Source organism: Dendroctonus ponderosae, unplaced genomic scaffold, assembly GCF_020466585.1.
Source record: "Dendroctonus ponderosae isolate FM_Combo_2020 unplaced genomic scaffold, Dpon_F_20191213v2 Dpon_F_20191213_12, whole genome shotgun sequence".
NCBI lineage: Eukaryota > Metazoa > Arthropoda > Insecta > Coleoptera > Curculionidae > Dendroctonus > Dendroctonus ponderosae.
In genome coordinates this window covers 2,056,114-2,073,734 of record NW_026017316.1, presented here as the reverse complement: position 1 = coordinate 2,073,734, position 17,621 = coordinate 2,056,114, and the positions used below count along the sequence as shown (strand labels likewise).

The 17,621-nt window shown below is 46.9% G+C and overlaps 1 protein-coding gene across 1 annotated transcript in view; it reads right to left on the bottom strand.

The window, feature by feature from the left end:
* Positions 1-17,621, bottom strand: part of LOC125503136 — a 55,539-nt gene that overhangs the window by 15,410 nt on the left and 22,508 nt on the right. The window contains exon 3 of the mRNA XM_048663120.1: positions 6,362-6,567. Coding sequence (XP_048519077.1) covers positions 6,362-6,567 — 206 coding nt within the window. The remainder of the gene's footprint in view (positions 1-6,361; positions 6,568-17,621) is intronic.

Genomic DNA, 17,621 nt, shown 5'->3' with positions numbered 1-17,621 from the left:
TTTGATCCAAATCCGTGGCAAAATATAAAAATTAAGAAAACATTATTTTTTTATTTTTCAAAAAAAAACGGAAAATTTTTGAAAAAAATTTGAAAAATTTTGCAAACATTCAGCTCAGTCCGGAAAAACCGTGAAACGTCCAACGAGGCAGACTGTCAGCCAAAATGCGAGCAAAGAACCTGGGCGTGTCCATAAATCAGCCTCTCTAGACGAACTCCAGCATTTTGAGCTCGTTTTCCCCTCTAAAAAGTCCAGATATGATTTTTTCCGTAGGAAGCGTTTCGCGTCCCGATTGAATTTGCTTCATCCCAGTCTGATTTTTTCCGCGATAAGTTGAACAGCCAACGAGTTACTGGGTAGAGTGCGCCTTGGCAGCCAATACGTAAGTTCGTCGGATGTTGCAGTTTTCAAGGTCAATTTACTCGAAGAGGGTTGAAGATTGCAAAAAAAGCCCTGCTACAAACTTTAAGGACAATTCATCTGGCTTCCCAACGGTGCTGTGCGATTTGGGCGGGATGGACAATGGGGCGAGTTAGGGGCAAAAGAGTGCAGTGGCGACTCCAACCGAGCAAACGCAACTTGGAAAACTTCAAAGCCAATTTCCCCAAAACGGAGGAGGCGCACGAAATTTGGCAACCAGCCCTTTTTTGCGCGCAATGGCCCCCAGTTCCCGGCAGTGTTGGAATTTTCGCGACAGCGCGCCCCCTAAGGGAGTTAGGGCGAAATTGGGGGGTCAACAGAGCAGGGGGCAGTTGCACTCCTGGAAACTTTGAAGCCAATTTGCCGGCAAACCAGGCCGAAACGGGCTTTTGCTCAAGAGCACCGTCTTTAGCACCATTTTTAGCAAGAGCGCCTTTCTTACTAGGGGAGGAAGCAAAATCCAAATGTCGAAAAAATTTTAAAAAATTTTGAAAATTAATTTTTTAAAATTTTAGGGAAAATTTTGAAAAATTGACATTTTTCCTGAATTACGTTTCTTAGCGATTTAAATTATGTTTATCACAGTTTGATTCGTCTTTCAAAACGTTGGAAACACAACGAGTTATAAACCATAGGGTATGAGTTGGCAACGACTAAGCAACTTTGATGTTTGCCAATTTTCAAAGTTCATTTATTCCAAAACGGGTCAAAAAACCAAAATATGTCCTGAAATATATTTGAATGCCTAACAAATTGCCTGTCCATTGCCGCTTCTGAGGTTGCCACGTTGTCAAAATTGACCGAGTTTTCAAGGAAAAGGTGCAGTGGTGACTGCAACTAGGCAAGTGCAACTTGCCAAACTTCAAAGTCCAATAACTCCGAACTGAGAGCAGCTGGCAATTTTGACCACCCGTGACATTTCTTGTAGACTTCCATCAGGTTTAGGGAGTTTTTTGAATTTTTGCAACGTCGGCACTATTAAAGCAGTTACGGGCCTAAGAGTGGGTTGATAGAGTGTCAGACAGTTATAGGCGCTTTAAGTTCAAACTCAATTTGCTGCCAAACCACGCGAAAACCAGCTTTTCATCGGGGGCACTTTTTTGATACAAATCCGTGGCAAAATATAAAAATGAGGAAAAAAATATTTTTTAATTTTTCAAAAAAAATGGAAAATTTTTGAGCACCTTCCCAACACAAACTCGCCACAGAATCCGAAAACACCTTCAAACGCCCCCGCGCTTGTCAGAGCAAATGGGGTCGACGCCGGCTCATATGAGCGGCAGCGGCGCCTTTAAGCACCCATTTAGTGGGCGGACAGGCAGGAGAGACCGTCCAGGTGCGCCATTAAAATTAACGAGGCGGGGGAAAATTGCCGATCCACCCACACTCGTTAACTCTGGACAATCAATCATTTGCCCCCAAGGCCTCGTCCAATCAGTTCCCAACCAGCGAGTGGCCGAAATGCTGGCGTTCCTGCTGCTGGCCAGCGTCCAGGCGCAGCTGGAAGCCTTGGTGGGGGCGATCTTCGCCCCCTGCAGCTCCCTGTGCTACCTCAGAGCCCCCGCCCGGGGCCTGGACGGCCTTCTGAGCCACATCAGGCGCCCCGTCTACGTGCAGCCGCTGTCTCAGCTGAGCGCCCACCCGCTGGCCAACGCCACCCTGCACTGCGACTGCTTCCTGCTGGACACCGCCGACCTCTCGCTGGTGGCCCGCCACTTGGAGAGCCGCAGGAACAACTACCTGATCCGCCCCCACTCCACGCTGTGGATCATCCAGCCGCAGCTGGAGGCGGCGGCGCCGCCCCAGATGTTCCAGCCGTACGCCCTCAACGTGCTGCAGCTGCAGCTGGCCCCCAACCGCTCAGAAGCGCAGATCTACTCGGCCTGGCGAGGGCGGGTGGTGCCCGCCCGGCAGCTAGACGCCGGCCCCTGGCGCGCCCGCGATCTGATCGCGTTCAGAAAACGCCCTCTGAGCATCAGCCTGTTCGACTGCAAGCCGTTCATGTACCTGGCCGACGGCCAGGCCAGAGGCGTGGAGGTCCAGTGGGTGAACGAGCTGCTGAGCGGGATCGCTCAGAGGCACCGGCCGGTGCCTCTGAGCGAGAACCCCTGGAAGGACAGCCTCAGCAGCGTGCAGGCGCGGGAGAGCGACCTGGCCGGGTGCTCGCAGTACGCGCTCAACCTGCTCAAGTGGAACGTGGACGCCATTCTGAGCCCCCTGCAGGCCTGCTACACCTTCCTGGTGCCCAAGGCCGGGTACCAGCCAGAGGTCACCTTCCTGGCCCAGGCCTTCTCCTGGCCGGTCTGGGCGGGCCTGCTGCTCTCCCTAGTAGGCCTGGGCCTGCTGGGGGTGGCCTTGGGGGTGTGGCGGTCCGTGCAGGACGCCCTGATCCACGTGCTCCAGGCGTGCGCCGCAGGATCGGCCTACAGCGCGCGCTGCCGCCCGCTCAGAACCTCCAAGCGGCTGTTTCTGATCGGCGCCTTGTTCTACGGCCTGCTGTTCGACAGCTACTACACGGCCGGATGCAGCAGCATTTTGACGCAGCCGAGGATCGTGCGCGTCATCGACAGCTTCGCCGACATGGTCCACTTCAACGTCGGCTACCAGCTGCAGTCCAGCACCATCCAGAGCGACTTCTGGGCGCTAAACTCGAGCACGTTCGACGGCCTGGCGGCGCTCTATCGGAGGGCCGATCGGCGCCAAACGCGCCTGGACGGGCGCAGCGCCCTCACAGTGAAGAGCATCGGCGATGCCTACATTACCGACCTGGCGGGGTTCCCCCGCGAGCAGCTGCGCCACTACCGGGTGTTGAAGCAGTGCATCAGCAACAACTACATCGGGCTGGCGCTGATGAAGAACTCGCCGCTCACCAGGGTGTTTGGCGCAGTGTCGCAGCGGCTCACTGAAGCCGGGCTGATCCCCAAGTGGCTGCGGGATGAGATCCAGGCGGAGCGAGAGAGCCAGCGCGAGTTCTTCAAGGCGTACGAGAGCGAGATGGGCTATGGGATGGTCACCTCCGGGAAGCTGGCGGGGGCGCTGGCGGTGCTGCTGCTCGGCCATCTGGCGGCAGCTGGCAGCTTCGCCCTGGAACTCTTTGTAGGCTCAAAGCAGCAATAAACACCTCGCATGGGCCGTTTGGGGGGGTTTCACTCTTGTTTCACTCTTGTTTCACTGTTGTTTCACTTTCACCGCACTGTGTCAGCGCGGTTTTTGGCGCACAACTCCCTTACGGCGCAATATTTGGCAAAAATTCCAAAACTGCCGCAATCCCACGGAGGTTGGCCACAAAAAAGTGTCCTTGGCAAAAACCGCTCACTGCCCCCGCTGCGGCGCAATTGGGGCTCGAACTGGGCCAAGTTGCGCTTGAGTCAGTGGAGGTCAACACTGCGCATTTTGCCTCATAACTCGGCTAATTGTCCATATTTTGACATTCCGGGGGCGGTGCGGTGTTGCCTCTTTGACGACCTTCGAATTTTAGTTGGGGCGAAATTTCGATTTCTTGCAGCCGTTGGGCGCAAATGGGCCTTGAAGGGGGCAGACGTCCAACTCACGTCCTGCAGACCAAGTTGCACTCGCTGACGCATAACTCGTTGAGTTGGCGCAATTTTGCGAAACCCTCGGACGGTTGACCCATGAGAATTGAAGTTGCCACATTTTGCGCATTTTTTAATTTTTTTCTACAATTTTTTTTTCTTAATTTTTTTAATTTTTTTTTATTTTTTTTTTGTTATGGGCAAACAGGGAGTACTTTTAGAGTTAGAAGCGTGCACCTGCTTGAAACGCAACTTCGGCCCGGATTGGCAGGAGGTCCTGTCAAAGCCAGTACAACAAACTGTCTGGCACTGTATCAACCCACTCTGAGGCCCCTAACTCTTTTAATAGTGCCGATGTTGCAACAATTCAAAAAAATCCCTAAACCTGATGGAAGTCTACAAAAAATGTCATGGGTAGTCAAAATTGCCAGCTGCTCTCAGTTCGGAGTTATTGGACTTTGAAGTTTGACAAGTTGCACTTGCCTAGTTGCAGTCATCACTGCATCTTTTCCTTGAAAACTCGGTCAATTTTGACAACGTGGCAACTTCAGAAGCGGCAATGGACAGGCAATTTATTAGGCATTCAACTATATTTCAGGATATATTTTGGTTTTTTGACCCTGTTTCGAGTAAATGAACTTTGAAAACTGGCAAACATCAAAGTTGCTTAGTCGTTGCCAACTCATACTCTATGGTTTATAACTCGTTGATTTTCCAACGTTTTGAAAAACGAATCAAACTGTGATAAGGATAATTAAAATCGCTAAGAAACGTAATTCAGGAAAAATGGAAATTTTTCACAATTTTTCAAAAAATAAAAAAAAAATTATTTTCAAATTTTTTTTTCTTTTTTTTTACTTTTGAATTTTGCGTCTTCACCTAGTAAGAAACGAGCTCTTGCTAAAAATCTCGTTTTCGGTTAGTTCGGGAGCAAATGGACTTTGAAATTAGAGCGACTGAAACCAGCTCTTTCTCCGCCAACCCACTCTTTTGCCTGTAACTTCTTAAATGGTGCCGACTGGGCAATAATTCAAAAACCCCCTTATAGCTTATGCAGATTCTCAAAAAAACTAAGGGCATGCCAAAATTGCCAGCTGCCCTCAGTTCAGAGTTATTGGACTTTGAAGTTTGGCAAGTTGCACTTGCCTAGTTGCAGTCACCACTGCACCTTTTCCTTGAAAACTCGCTCAATTTTGACAACGTGGCAACCCAGTAAGCGGCAATGGACAGGCAATTTATTAGGCATTCAAATATATTTCAGGGCATATTTTGGTTTTTGGACCCCGTTTCGAGTAAAAGGACTTTGAAAACTGGCAACATCAAAGTTGCTTAGTCGTTGCCAGCTCATACTCTATGCCTTCTAACTCGTTGAGTTTCCAACATTTTAAAAAACTAATGAAACTGAGAAAAAAACAATTTAATTGGCTAAGAAACGTAGTTGAGGAAAAATGTAAATTTTTCAAAATTTTCCAAAAATTTTCAAAAATTAAATTTTCGGAAAAATTTTTTTTTGTTTTTCCACTGTTGCACTTTGCGTCTTCCCGCAGTAAGAAAAGCGCTCTTGGTCTAAAGCTCGTTTTTGCCTAGTTTGGGAGAGAATGGACTTTGAAATTTGAGCGACTGCAACCATCCCTCTCTCCGCCCACCCACTCTTTTGCCTGTAACTTCTGAAATAAGGACAACTGGGCAACCGTGCGCACACCCCCTTAAACCCCGTGCAATTGCGCAAAACATCCCAGGTTATGTGAAAATCGCCAGCTGCCCCCAGTTCGGAGTTATTCGCCTTTGAAGTTTGGCAAGTTGCACTTGCCTAGTTGCAGTCACCACTGCACTTTTTCCTGGACAACTCACTCAGTTGTCCACACAGGACAATTCCAAAGACACCACTGGACAGGGCATTGAAGTGCCTTTCTAGTCTACTGCAGGCAAAATTTCCCGATTTGTACCCAGTTTCGAGAAAAACCCCTCTGAAAACTGGCCATTGCCAAAAGGGCATCGCGCCTGGCCACTCGCCCTCTTTACCCGATAACTCGCCTGTTTGTCAACGTTTTGCGAAATTTCCAAAAACCCCTTGAAGCCACACCCCTCGCCAGGGTGCCCCATCAGCGAAATACAACCGGCAACACCGCTTGCTTAACTCAAAAGAGCGATCTTCTCCACTAGGCGGGAAGAGTGTCGCGTTTCAGCCCCCGATTGAAAGCCGCTGCTGCATCCGGATTAATCCGGGCTCCGGCCAAATTAACCCGGATAATTAGCGCGTGATAATGTTGATACAATGCGCCATTAATAGGCGCGCTTTGACTCCGATTAGTTCGGCCAGTTGACACCCATTAAGCGCTAGTAGTGTTAGCGTAGAATGCCGCGTGTTTGAGGCTGGAAAAACACGAGTTTTTCCCGGAAAAACTCACGTCCACATTGATGAAGCGCATGGGGAACGACTTGTAGGGCGGCAAATCCTTCGGGATGTACCGATAGAACTCCTCCTCATTCCAGTACCATTTGATTGAGTAGAGGGCGACGTCCTCCAGGTCGTACTGGCAGGACAGAGTGACGCTGTCGCCCGCCCGGACCGCTTCCGGCACCTTAATCACCATAGATTTGAGCGACGAGGATTCTGCAAAGGAAAATTATCGAATTATTATCCTGGCATTGCAGTGCCGCTCGAAAACGCGGCAACACTGCAGCAGCAACTGCTCGGAAACGCTGCAAATGTTCACCGAGCGAAAACTGCGAAAATTGTCCAGGTCCCTAGGGGATTTTTTGCGCGAAAAATCGTCCAGCGGTCCCCCAGGACAGGAGCCCGCCAAAAATTGCCAGGTTGCCAAAGTGCAAAGCCCAGAAATCTGGGAGTTTCCGTCGGAACATGCTCGAGCATTTTCCAAAGCATTCACCCCCAAAAAAGGGGAAATTTCTGCGTTCTACCCGGAGCTTTTCCGCACACAAATCACTGGCAACCGCGCAAGGACGCGAATGGGGCAAAAATTGCAACGTTGCCAGTCATCCGGGGCAGTTTTGCCGTTTTTTGACGGAGGTTTCTTCGCTTGAAGATGTGGTGCGATTTTTCCAGATAATTACAGGCAAAATCCGACAGTTTCTTCCGTGAAAATCTTCCCAACACTTTGCGAAAAAAGGGCGGCGTTGCCAGTGAAACACGCGAGTTTTTCAGAGTTTGCCAGGTTGGGGCCTTTTCGGCCCCAACTGAAAGTTTAACCAGTGGAAAATTGCACAACACTCTCAACCCTTTTCAAACTATTTATCGGGAAATTTTCCACATTTCCCTGGCTATCAGGGCCAGGGAAAAAATTGCGGTGTTGCCCGGCCAAATATCGAATTTTCCCCAACTTAACGACATTCCCACTTCCAGTGCTTGCTGCAACTGCAACCATGCAACAGCGCCTGATGGCCTCAATATGGTGGTAACAAAAAATCTTCATTGGACCACAGAGAAGCAGAGTAGGTGAAAAAAGAGCGCTGTTGCCAGCGAAATTGGCGACGTTTCCTGTACTTTACGAAATGTGGACTATAAAATGTTCCTAAAACTTTAACAACCGAAAAGCCGGGCGAAATCGTAGGATTTCAATGAGATAGTAGAGACGAAAAACCTTGGAAATTCTACAAAAAACTAGAAAATGACAAAAAAGTGCGGTGTTGCCCGGCAAAATTTCGATTTTTCCCAGACCTTACGAAATGGGAGCTTCAAATGCTGCTTCAAAGTTTAACAGCCAAACAAACCACACAAAAACTTATAATTCGAATGAGACAGTGAAAACAAGAAACTTTGGAAATTGCATGAAAAACTAGAAAATGACAAAAAAGTGCAGTGTTGCCGGGCAAAATTACGATTTTTTCCAGACCTTACGAAATGTGAGCTTCAAATGCTTCTTGAAAGTTTAACAGCCAAACAAACCACACAAAAACTCATCATTCGAATGAGACAGTGAAAACAAAAAACCTTGAAAATTCCATAAAAAACCAGAAAATGACAAAAAAGTGCGGTGTTGCCGGGCCAAATTACGATCTTTCCCAGACCTTACGAAATGTGAGCTTCAAATGAATCTTGAAAGCTTAATAGCCGAAAAAAACGCATAAAAACTAATAATTCTAATGAGACAGTGGAAGCAAAAGGCCTGGCAAATTGCATGAAAAACTAGAAAATGACAAAAAAGTGCGGTGTTGCCAGGCAAAATTTCGATTTTTCCCAGACCTTACCAAATGTGAGCTCGAAATGTTTCTTGAAAGTTTGACAGCCAGGAAAACTACAGAAAAACTCATAATTCCAATGAGACAGTGAAAACAAAAAACCTTGCAAATTCCATAAAAAACTAGAAAACCACAAAGAAATGCGGTGTTGCCAGGCTAAATTTCAATTCGTCCCAAACCTTATGAAATGTGAGCTTCAAATTCTTCTTGAAAGTTTAACAGCCGAAAAAACCGCAGAAAAACTCATAATTCTAATAAGACAGTGGGAACAAAAAACCTTGAAAATTCCATAAAAAATTGTAAAATGACAAAAAAGTGCGGTGTTGCCCTGCAAAATTTCGATTTTTCCCAGACTTGACGAAATGTGAGCTTCAAATGCTTCTTGAAAGTTTAACAGCCCAAACAACCGCACAAAAACTCACAATTCCAATGAGACAGTGAACACAAAAAACCTTGCAAATTCCATGAAAAACTAGAAAATGACAAAAAAGTGCGCTGTTGCCATGAAAAATTTCGATTTTTCCCAGACCTAACGAAACGTGAGCTTCGAATGCTTCTTGAAACTTAAACAGCCAAAAGAACCACACAAAAACTCATAATTCCAATGAGACAGTGAACACAAAAAACGTTGCAAATTCCATAGGAAACAAGCAAATGACAAAAAAGTGCGATGTTGCCGGGCACAATTTCGATTTTTCCCAGACCTTACGAAACGTGAGCTTCAAATGCTTCTTGAAAGTTTAAAAGCCGAAAAAATCGCACAAAGACTCATAATCCGACTGAAACAGGAGAGACAAAAATTCTTGAAAACATCCGAGACAACCAGAAAATGCCCATAAAGTGCGCTGTTGCCGGGCAAAATCGCGACTTTTCCCAGACCTTACGAAACGTGAACTTGAAAAGTTTCTCAAAAGTTCMACAACTGAAAAACCACGCAAAAGCTTTGGCCACCGATGAGATGAACCAGTTCGGCCCTAAATGTTCCAAACACCACACAAACCGATAAAATCGCCCAAAAAAGCCACGTTGCCGGTCAAAATCGGGAATTTCCCCAGACGTGACGAAATTCGCCTGTCAGGCGCCTCTGGAAGGTTTAGCAGCGGGAAAACTGCAAAAACCCCCAACAAACCGTCGAAACACTTCGAACGAAAAATGGGCCCAATGCCCTGGGGCACCAGAAAAATCGGAAAAATGCGACGTTGCCGCAGGAAAACTCCCGCTTTGGCGGATTTCTCGGGAAAACCCTGCTCAGTGGTCAGAGGTAGGTTTACATCCAAATATCTCCGAATCTGTTGAGTTTCGCCTAGGGGTCAGTGGAACTTGAAACATTGCCAAGTTTCCAGAGAACGCTACTAGCGGAAAAAATTGCGGTGTTGCCACAGCAAATGGCGGTATTTTTGGGGAATTTTCCCGTGCAGCTTAGGTGAAGCTGGCGAAGCCACACTGATGAAAAACGCCTGGGAATGGCAAAGGGCAATTAGCGAGGCGATGTTGCCAACTTCACCCAAACCTCCCCAAAACCCCTTGCTGGCGCAGCCATCCATTCACCGCCCGATAGTTAAAGAAAACCCCGTTCAAACATTGAGATCGGCAAAACACATTCGAGTTCAAGATGCGTTCAGCCCGACCGAATTCCTCCCCCTCATAAATTTCGTCAATAAACCGCTGAAGAATATAAAAGGGAAAAATTGGTTGCCGAATGTATTCAGGGCAGCTTAGAAAATATTTCCCGTTTGGTCTTTTCCCGTCGATATTTCACACTTTAAAAATCCGCGCCGCATACGAAATTCATCCGACTAAACAGCAAAAATATGATATCGTCGATCTTTTCAACTGCACAGGCACTTTTCGCGTGCAGGAGGAGGCGGCGCATGTTGAAACGTGCGAGAAAAACATGTTTTCGGCTCGAAGCCGAACGGCGAACGCAAGTCGTTGGCAACTTTTAATGGGCGAACGGCGGACGAGCGTAAAAGTTCCGAACAGCATGTGAAAACTGGAAAAAGATCCATCAGGAGTCGCAAATAAATTTAATTAACGACAATCGCATCGGACTGCAACAGATGCCAACTCTTTTCCGCGCATTCATTTGCATATTTTGCCTCGCATTTGCATGCTAATTCACATATCGGAGTGGGGGGCGGCTTCCCCCCACTCCTCCCACTCCCCCCAGTCCCTCGGCCGGCAAAACAGGTCCCTACGAGTGCTGCTTGTGACAACTACATTAGCAATTTAAGGCCCCCAAAATAGATGTGCTCATTGTATCTCCCCTGGCTGCTTTTGAAGGGTTTAGCATCGCGATCCTGGCAGCTGCCACTTTTTGCCACCGGCGGCAACATGGCAGTTTGAACCAAGCCTCGCCATGCCAAGGCTACAGGGTGTTTGCGCTCAACAGAAGTTTCAGAGTGTTTTAATGTAAATTGCCTGGCAATGGCGATTTTTGCAAAGGGAAGGGCGATTTTTTTGCTCGCCCTGTATGCTTGGGGAATTTGCCACCTTTTCTGTTCGGGGGGTGAAATGGGAAAAATGACCCCTTCGGCTGTTTTCGCGCGGTTGCACTTTGCAACTTGTATGTTGAATCGTGAATCCGAAAAAGTCCGAGAATTTCGGAAATTTGCCCCGGCAACGTCGCATTTTGGGAGTTTTTCCGCATGTCTAGGACGCTTGGCACGTTTTGTGTCCCGAGGATGGTTGACGAAAAGTGATCGCTTGTGCCCTTTTTGCCTGCCCAAACTTTCCAACATGTGTCCAGTGACATAAACGTGAAAACATCCCAGAATTTCGGAATTTTTGCCTAGCAACGCTTCATTTTTGTCGATTTTCCGGTATGCCAAGGACGTGGCACACATTTTTGGTTCTACGCGCCGTACAGGAAAAGTGAACTCTTGTGCCCTTTTCCTGGAGTTGAAGTTTGAAAACATCTGTTTGCAAGGGAAAAGTGAAAACGTCCCCGAATTTCAGGATTTTTGCCCGGCAACGCCGCATTTTTTGCACTTTTTGGAATATCTGCGCCGTTCTGTACATTTTTCGTTTAAGGGGGGTTTGCCAAAAGTGAACCGTTGTGCCCTTTTCTGGAGGTTGAAGTTTCCAAACATCTGTTTGCAACGTAAAAGCACAAACGTCCAGGAAATTCGGGATTGTTGAATGGCAACACTGTATTTTGCCTATTTTTCGGCATAAGGAGGACGCGCTAAACAATTTTAGTTCTTAGAGTGGTATAGGAAAACTCACCCCTTGTGCCCTTTTCGTGAACTTAAACTTTTCAACARGTGTTTAGTGACATAAACGWGAAAACATCCCAGAATTTCGGAATTTTTACCTGGCAACTGTGCATTTTTTTCGATTTCCCGGTTTGCCAAGGACGTGGCACACATTTTTGGTTCTTTGGCTAGAAAATCAGAACCCACCCCTTGTGGGGTTTTCCGCCAGTTGAAGTTTTCCAAAGCACTTTTGCCTCGCCCAAACAAAAACATCTGGGAAAATTGACTGGGTCCTTGGCAATGTTGCCAGTTTTTGCCTTATTTGCGTGGCAGTTGTTCAGGGGAAGATTTGCAGTGGAAAAAATCTGGCATGTTTGGGGACAAAATCGGGGGTTTTTGGGGGTTGAAGTTTCACTGATCTGCTTTGGGGGTTCCACCCACAACATCCAGGAAATTGGGGCGAAAAGCTTTGGCAACAGCGCGGATTGAGTTTTTTTCACTCGCTTATGACCAGGGGAAGGTTTAAGGTGCAATAAACTGCCTGGTCCACGGGGTGGTTTTGAATATACAGGGTGTTGAGTTTTTCAGGGTTGCACTCGGCGTCAACTGCAACGGGGCGTTTTTGTGTTGGCAGCGTTGCCATATTTTGCCGATTTCCGGTTTCCTGGGAACTGCAGAAGGTTTTTTGTTTGAAGCATTTTTGGCTAAAACGCTGAACTGAGCCGGTTTGGCTTGAGGACATGTTGGGCAGTAGCAGACGGGGAAACCGGCCAGGAAAAGGCCTGGGAAATGCGATAAATTTCGCAACAATGCCCGCACAACGACTTGCTGAACTGGCCGAAAAAGTCGCTAATTCAATAATGGGAAACAATAATGTAAACGTCGCCGACATGAAGGAAACGATGTCGCATCGTCAAACGTCTTTTATGGCGCTGTCCGACCGTCTGGACACAAATGGAGCCGACTAAAGTTGATTGGATTCCTGTTCTTTGATGGGCGCCCACCGAACTCATGAATCCGTTCCGGATTTATGGATTGTTTGTTCGGAAATTAACGAGCTCGCCCAAAATGGACGGTTCATGTCCGGGAAAACTGTCCCTGTCCAGGATTCACTGGCGTCTCATTTACATTCGCCGATCGGGCGATTTCTTCCCAATTAATTGACTTGAAGCGGGCGCTCATTTTTTTCGGGGACCGACATGGCAACGTTGCCCTGGAGCAATGTTGCCAATCGCCCCAACGCGATAATTTTTTAGGCTCAAATCGCCCCAATTGAAGCTTCAACGCCGGCAATTGCGTGGATGGCGGAAAAATCGCGCTGGCAGCCCCCAGACGCGATTTCGACTAGTTGGTCACCAACACGTCATTTCGCGTCTGCACGCGCTGTGGTGCTCCGATCGGGCTGCGCGTGGTGTCAATCGAAAGCGACGGAAAATGCGCAGATGCTCCAGGGCTCGAAACGTCGGTTGGGCGCCATCATCAGGCAAAATTTTGCCAAAAACCCCCTAAATCGGCCGAATTGCGGTGATAACCCCGGGTTTTATGGGCTAACCTTTGAAAAACTCGTGGACGACACTGATAGGGTTTAAATGTGCTCGCAAGTCCGAGTATCCAGAAGTTTATTGCCCAATAAAGCCGACTACAGTTAAAAAACTGGGCGATTTCTTCTTAATTAGTTGTCTTGAACCCGCCGGGGCGCTCATTTGTTTCGGGGGCCGATGTGGCAACGTTGCCCTGGAGGCCGGCGAACAACACGCGACAATGTTGCCGAATAAGTTTCGGAATATTTCCACGCTACGTGGACAACACGAGCACATTTTACGATGCACCGCAGGAAATAATAAAGTTTTCGCCCGAAAAAACACATTTGTGGACAAGTTTGCTCATAATTTCACCGCAACGGCGCCCGACGTTATTTAAACGCTTATAAATTGAGCTGATAAATAACCAAAGAACGTGCGGTTTCCGGGTTTATACTTTTGGTCGATTGTTCCAGTGGTGTGGGGGTTTCAAACGGCGCCAGTCCTTTTTCGCAACTAAACCGCGATTTCCCGTCAAAAATCGGCAATTTTTTCGAGCTCAAATCACCCCAACTGAAGCCCCAACGCCGGCAAATTGCGTGGATGGCGAAAAAATCGCGCTGGCAACCCGCAGACGCGATTTCGACCAGTTGGTCACCAACACGTCATTTCGCGTCTGCGCGCGCTGTGGTGCTCCGATCGGGCTGCGCGTGGTGTCAATCGAAAGCGACGGAAAATGCGCAGATGCTCCATGGCTCGAAACGTCGGTTGGGCGCCATCATCAGGCTAGATTTTGCCAAAAACCCCCTAAACCTGCCCAATTGCGGTGTTAACCCCGGGTTTTATGGCCGAACCTTTCAATAACTCGTGTGCGACACTGATAGAGTTTAAATGTGGCCAAAAGTCCGGGTATCCAGGAATTTATTGCCCAATAAAAGCCGAGCACAGTTATAAAGCGGCTACAAAACGCAAAGATCTTGTCTATGCACGGAGCAGGAAAATTATTTGCTGTAGAAAACTGTCAACGGTTTTCCTAGGAGAGTGGGGGCGCACGCAAGCTTCTCATTGGCTGGCTGCAGCCGAAACTCCAGCTATTTGTCTAGGAAAACTAGTTCATAACTGTCTGGCTTTATTTGACTCGTGCAGCGTCAATTTTAATTAATTATTTGCATGGCAGGTTGTGTGTGTGTGTGTTTATGCGGCGTCTTGCTGCAGCAACGTCGCAAAAAATGGGCGGCTTGCGGCAAATCGGCGCCCCGATTTCTAATAGAATGCAAAACGGGCGCAAGGGAAATTTAATTTTCCGGCCCATTAGGCAAATTATACAAAATATTGCGGCTGTCGAATTGCTAATTTTCAATTTTTCGCCGCTAAGGAAATTTCATGCTGAAGCGGTGTCATGCTGGGGCCTCCACTGCAGCGCTGCCAAATTGCCTCAGGTGAAGAAGTTCTACGGGTTTGCACCGCCTCAAAGTCGCATCACTGCCAACCTGGGGGTTTTAGCGTGAAACTTTTCCCATAAAAAACCTTGCTAGTGACACAAACAATGGCAGTGTGTGAAAAAATTGCGCTGTTGCCGGGTAAAATTTTCGAGTTTCCCTAGTGTTTGCACTTGAGGACTGCACGAGTGGGTTTAGAAAGTTTAGGGGCGCAAATAAAATAGAAGGGACCACCCAAGGCATTAAATGCTGGGCAGCAAAAATATTCCGCAGTTGACAGGCTGCAAGAGAACGTCAAAAAATGCGGTGTTGCCGCTGAAATTCGCCCGGTTTTTCCGATGTTTTCAGTTGAGCACACTTGAAGTTATCTTGGGAAGTTCCACACCCAAAAAAATGCAAAACTCTGGGGTTTCAACCCGGACTTGCCAAACAGAAAAGCGTGCAATTGTCCATAGAAACACAAATTCATCAAAAAATTGCGGTGTTGCCGGGAGAAAATCCCGATTTTCCTGACCGTTTTCACTTGAGAACTGTAAAAGTAGTCTCGAACAATTCAAGGACCCAAAAATAGCTCTAGGGTTCATCCTATACATTCAAGAGCAGGAACCAAAAACATGGCCTGTTCGATAGGCTTTACGAAAAATGTCAAAAACCGCGGTGTTGCCGGGCCGAAATCTTGAATTAGCAGCATGTTTTCACTTGATGACTGTAAACGTGGTCTTAAAAAGTTCAAGTCTCCAAAAAAGCCACAAACGTTTATCCTATGCAATTGAGTACCTGAAGCAAAAATATAGAACTCGGCAAGAAATTTGCAAAAATGACAAAAAAGGCGGTGTTGCCAGGCAAAAATCTTGAATTAGCAGCATGTTTTCACTTGAGGACTGTAAATGGGATCTCAAAAAGTTCAAGTCTCAAAAAAAGACACACAGCTTTGTCCTATGCAATTGAGCATCGGAAGGAAAAATATGGGCGTCGGCATGAGCTTTGCAAAAATGGCAAAAAAAGCGGTGTTGCCAGGCAAAAATCTTGAATTAGCAGCATGTTTTCACTTGAGAACTGTAAACGTGGTCTCAAAAAGTTCAAGTCTCAAAAAAAGGCACAAACGTTTAGCCTATGCAATTGAGCATCGGAAAGAAAAATATGGGCGTCGGCATGAGCTTTGCAAAAATGGTAAGAAACGCGGTGTTGCCAGGCAAAAATCTTGAATTAGCAGCATGTTTTCACTTGAGGACTGTAAATGTGATCTCAAAAAGTTCAAGTCTCAAAAAAAGGCACAAACGTTTAGCCTATGCAATTGAGCATCGGAATGAAAAATATGGGCGTCGGCATGAGCTTTGCAAAAATGGAAAAAAATGCGCTGTTGCCAGGCAAAAATTTTGAATTAGCAGCATGGTTTCACTTGAGGACTGTAAATGTGATCTCAAAAAGTTCAAGGCTGAAAAAAAGGCACAACGGTTTATCTTATGCAATTGAGGATCGGAAGGAAAAATATGGACGTCGGCATAAACTTTGCAAAAATGGCAAAAAACGCGGTGTTGCCAGGCAAAAATCTTGAATTAGCAGCWTGTTTTCACTTGAGGACTGTAAGCGTGGTCTCAAAAAGTTCAAGTCTCAAAAAAGAGTACWAGAGTTTYTCCYSTGCATTCGAYCGCWGGAAGCAAAWTATGCGCAACTGGATCAGCTTTGAAAAAATGTAAAAAAAACGCGGTGTTGCCACCGCATTTTCTCMGAATCTGCCGGTGTTTTCAGGAAAACACTCTTGACCTACTCATGGAAATTTATACGTCCACTGAAACTTTAACGCCCAAAAAACCAAGGAAACCTTTACTTGACACTTTGAACCACCCGAACCAAAAATGCGGCCAAACGTCGCAGCTAGTCAGAAAATGCCCGAAAAGCGCTGTTGCCTCATCAGTGAAAAAGTCGCAGACGGTTTGAGCAGCAATTGAATAATCAGCGGTTTTTGACCTTTGCAATCGCAAAAACCGTTGGAATAATGCATAAATTGCGGAATCCGAAATGATAGAATCGACTGCTGACTATTTGCTAATTAAACTCGTAAGTTACGTGAGAGCCCCGATTCGACAACTGATAAAAACAGTTACATAATGAGGCAAATAGTTAAATCCCCGTTATCGAGCGGTTTGTATCAATTTAATTAGATTCGTGGAACGGTGAACTTCAGCAGCTAGACCGCAGTGGCGGCCCCTATCGTTTACCCGGGGGATTTTAAACTTTTTCTCAGTGTTTCCTGGCCAGTGTTGCCACAAAGGGCTGTAAAACATCAACTGCCCGGATCGATGGGAATTCGTCCATTCATGGAAAACATTGTGGGGACATGAAATGTCCCCAGTACCCCTGGCAATGAGACTGTAGCAAAATTTTCCCTTTGGGGAGTAGGCAACGTCGCATTTCCTGGGGATTTTCAGTTGGGGGCTCTGGCAGTGGCTTTCGCATGCTTCAGGCCTCAGTATTTCAAAAAATTGACTCCTAGCCCCCGATTGTTTTGCACGAAACTTGTTCAGTAGGTCCTACTGGAGGCGAAAATTGGCAACATTGCCACGTTGCAGCGTAAAGAACTGAATTTTTGGGCGGTTTGCTCAGTGGAAACTTGTTGGATGCTTTAGAAGCTCATTGCACCAGCTGTGAATTTTTCTGAAGTCCCAAAGGCATTTTTTTGGTTTGTTTGGAAGATTGGAAAAAATTTTTGTTTACAAAAGTTTACGCCTCAGTTGGCAACCTCGCCATTAGGGCGCGGTTGGCAGCTGGTGGTTGCTTTTGCACTTTACCGCAAAAACTCTCCCGAAAGCGTCACTTTGAGAAGGGGGGGTGGCAAGTGTGGGACATTTTTGCGTTGATTGGAAGGCTTGGAAGGTTTTTTGATTAGGCAAAACCACGCCCAAATCATCCCCTTCTCCGTTATGGGAGTGTTTACATTTGCTGATTGCTTTCGAAACTTGTCGCGAAAACTCTCTAGAAAACTCTAGTTTTCAGGGCAGCCACTGGAACGTTTGGGGCATTTTTGGATTCTGGGGGAGATTTGGAAGATTTTTCGTTTAAGGACAACCACGCCCAAATCATCAGCTTGCCCATTATGGGAGTGTTTACATCTGCTGATTGCTTTCGAACTTTGTCGCGAAAACTCTCTAGAAAACTTTAGTTTCCACGTAGTTAGTGGGAATATTTTGGCATTTTTGGATCCCAGTAGCAATTGGGAACGTTTTTTGTTCGCGACGGACCACGCCTACATTTCAACCTTTCCCTCTAAGGCAGCGTTTACATTTGCACAAACCGATTTCGGACTTTGTCGCG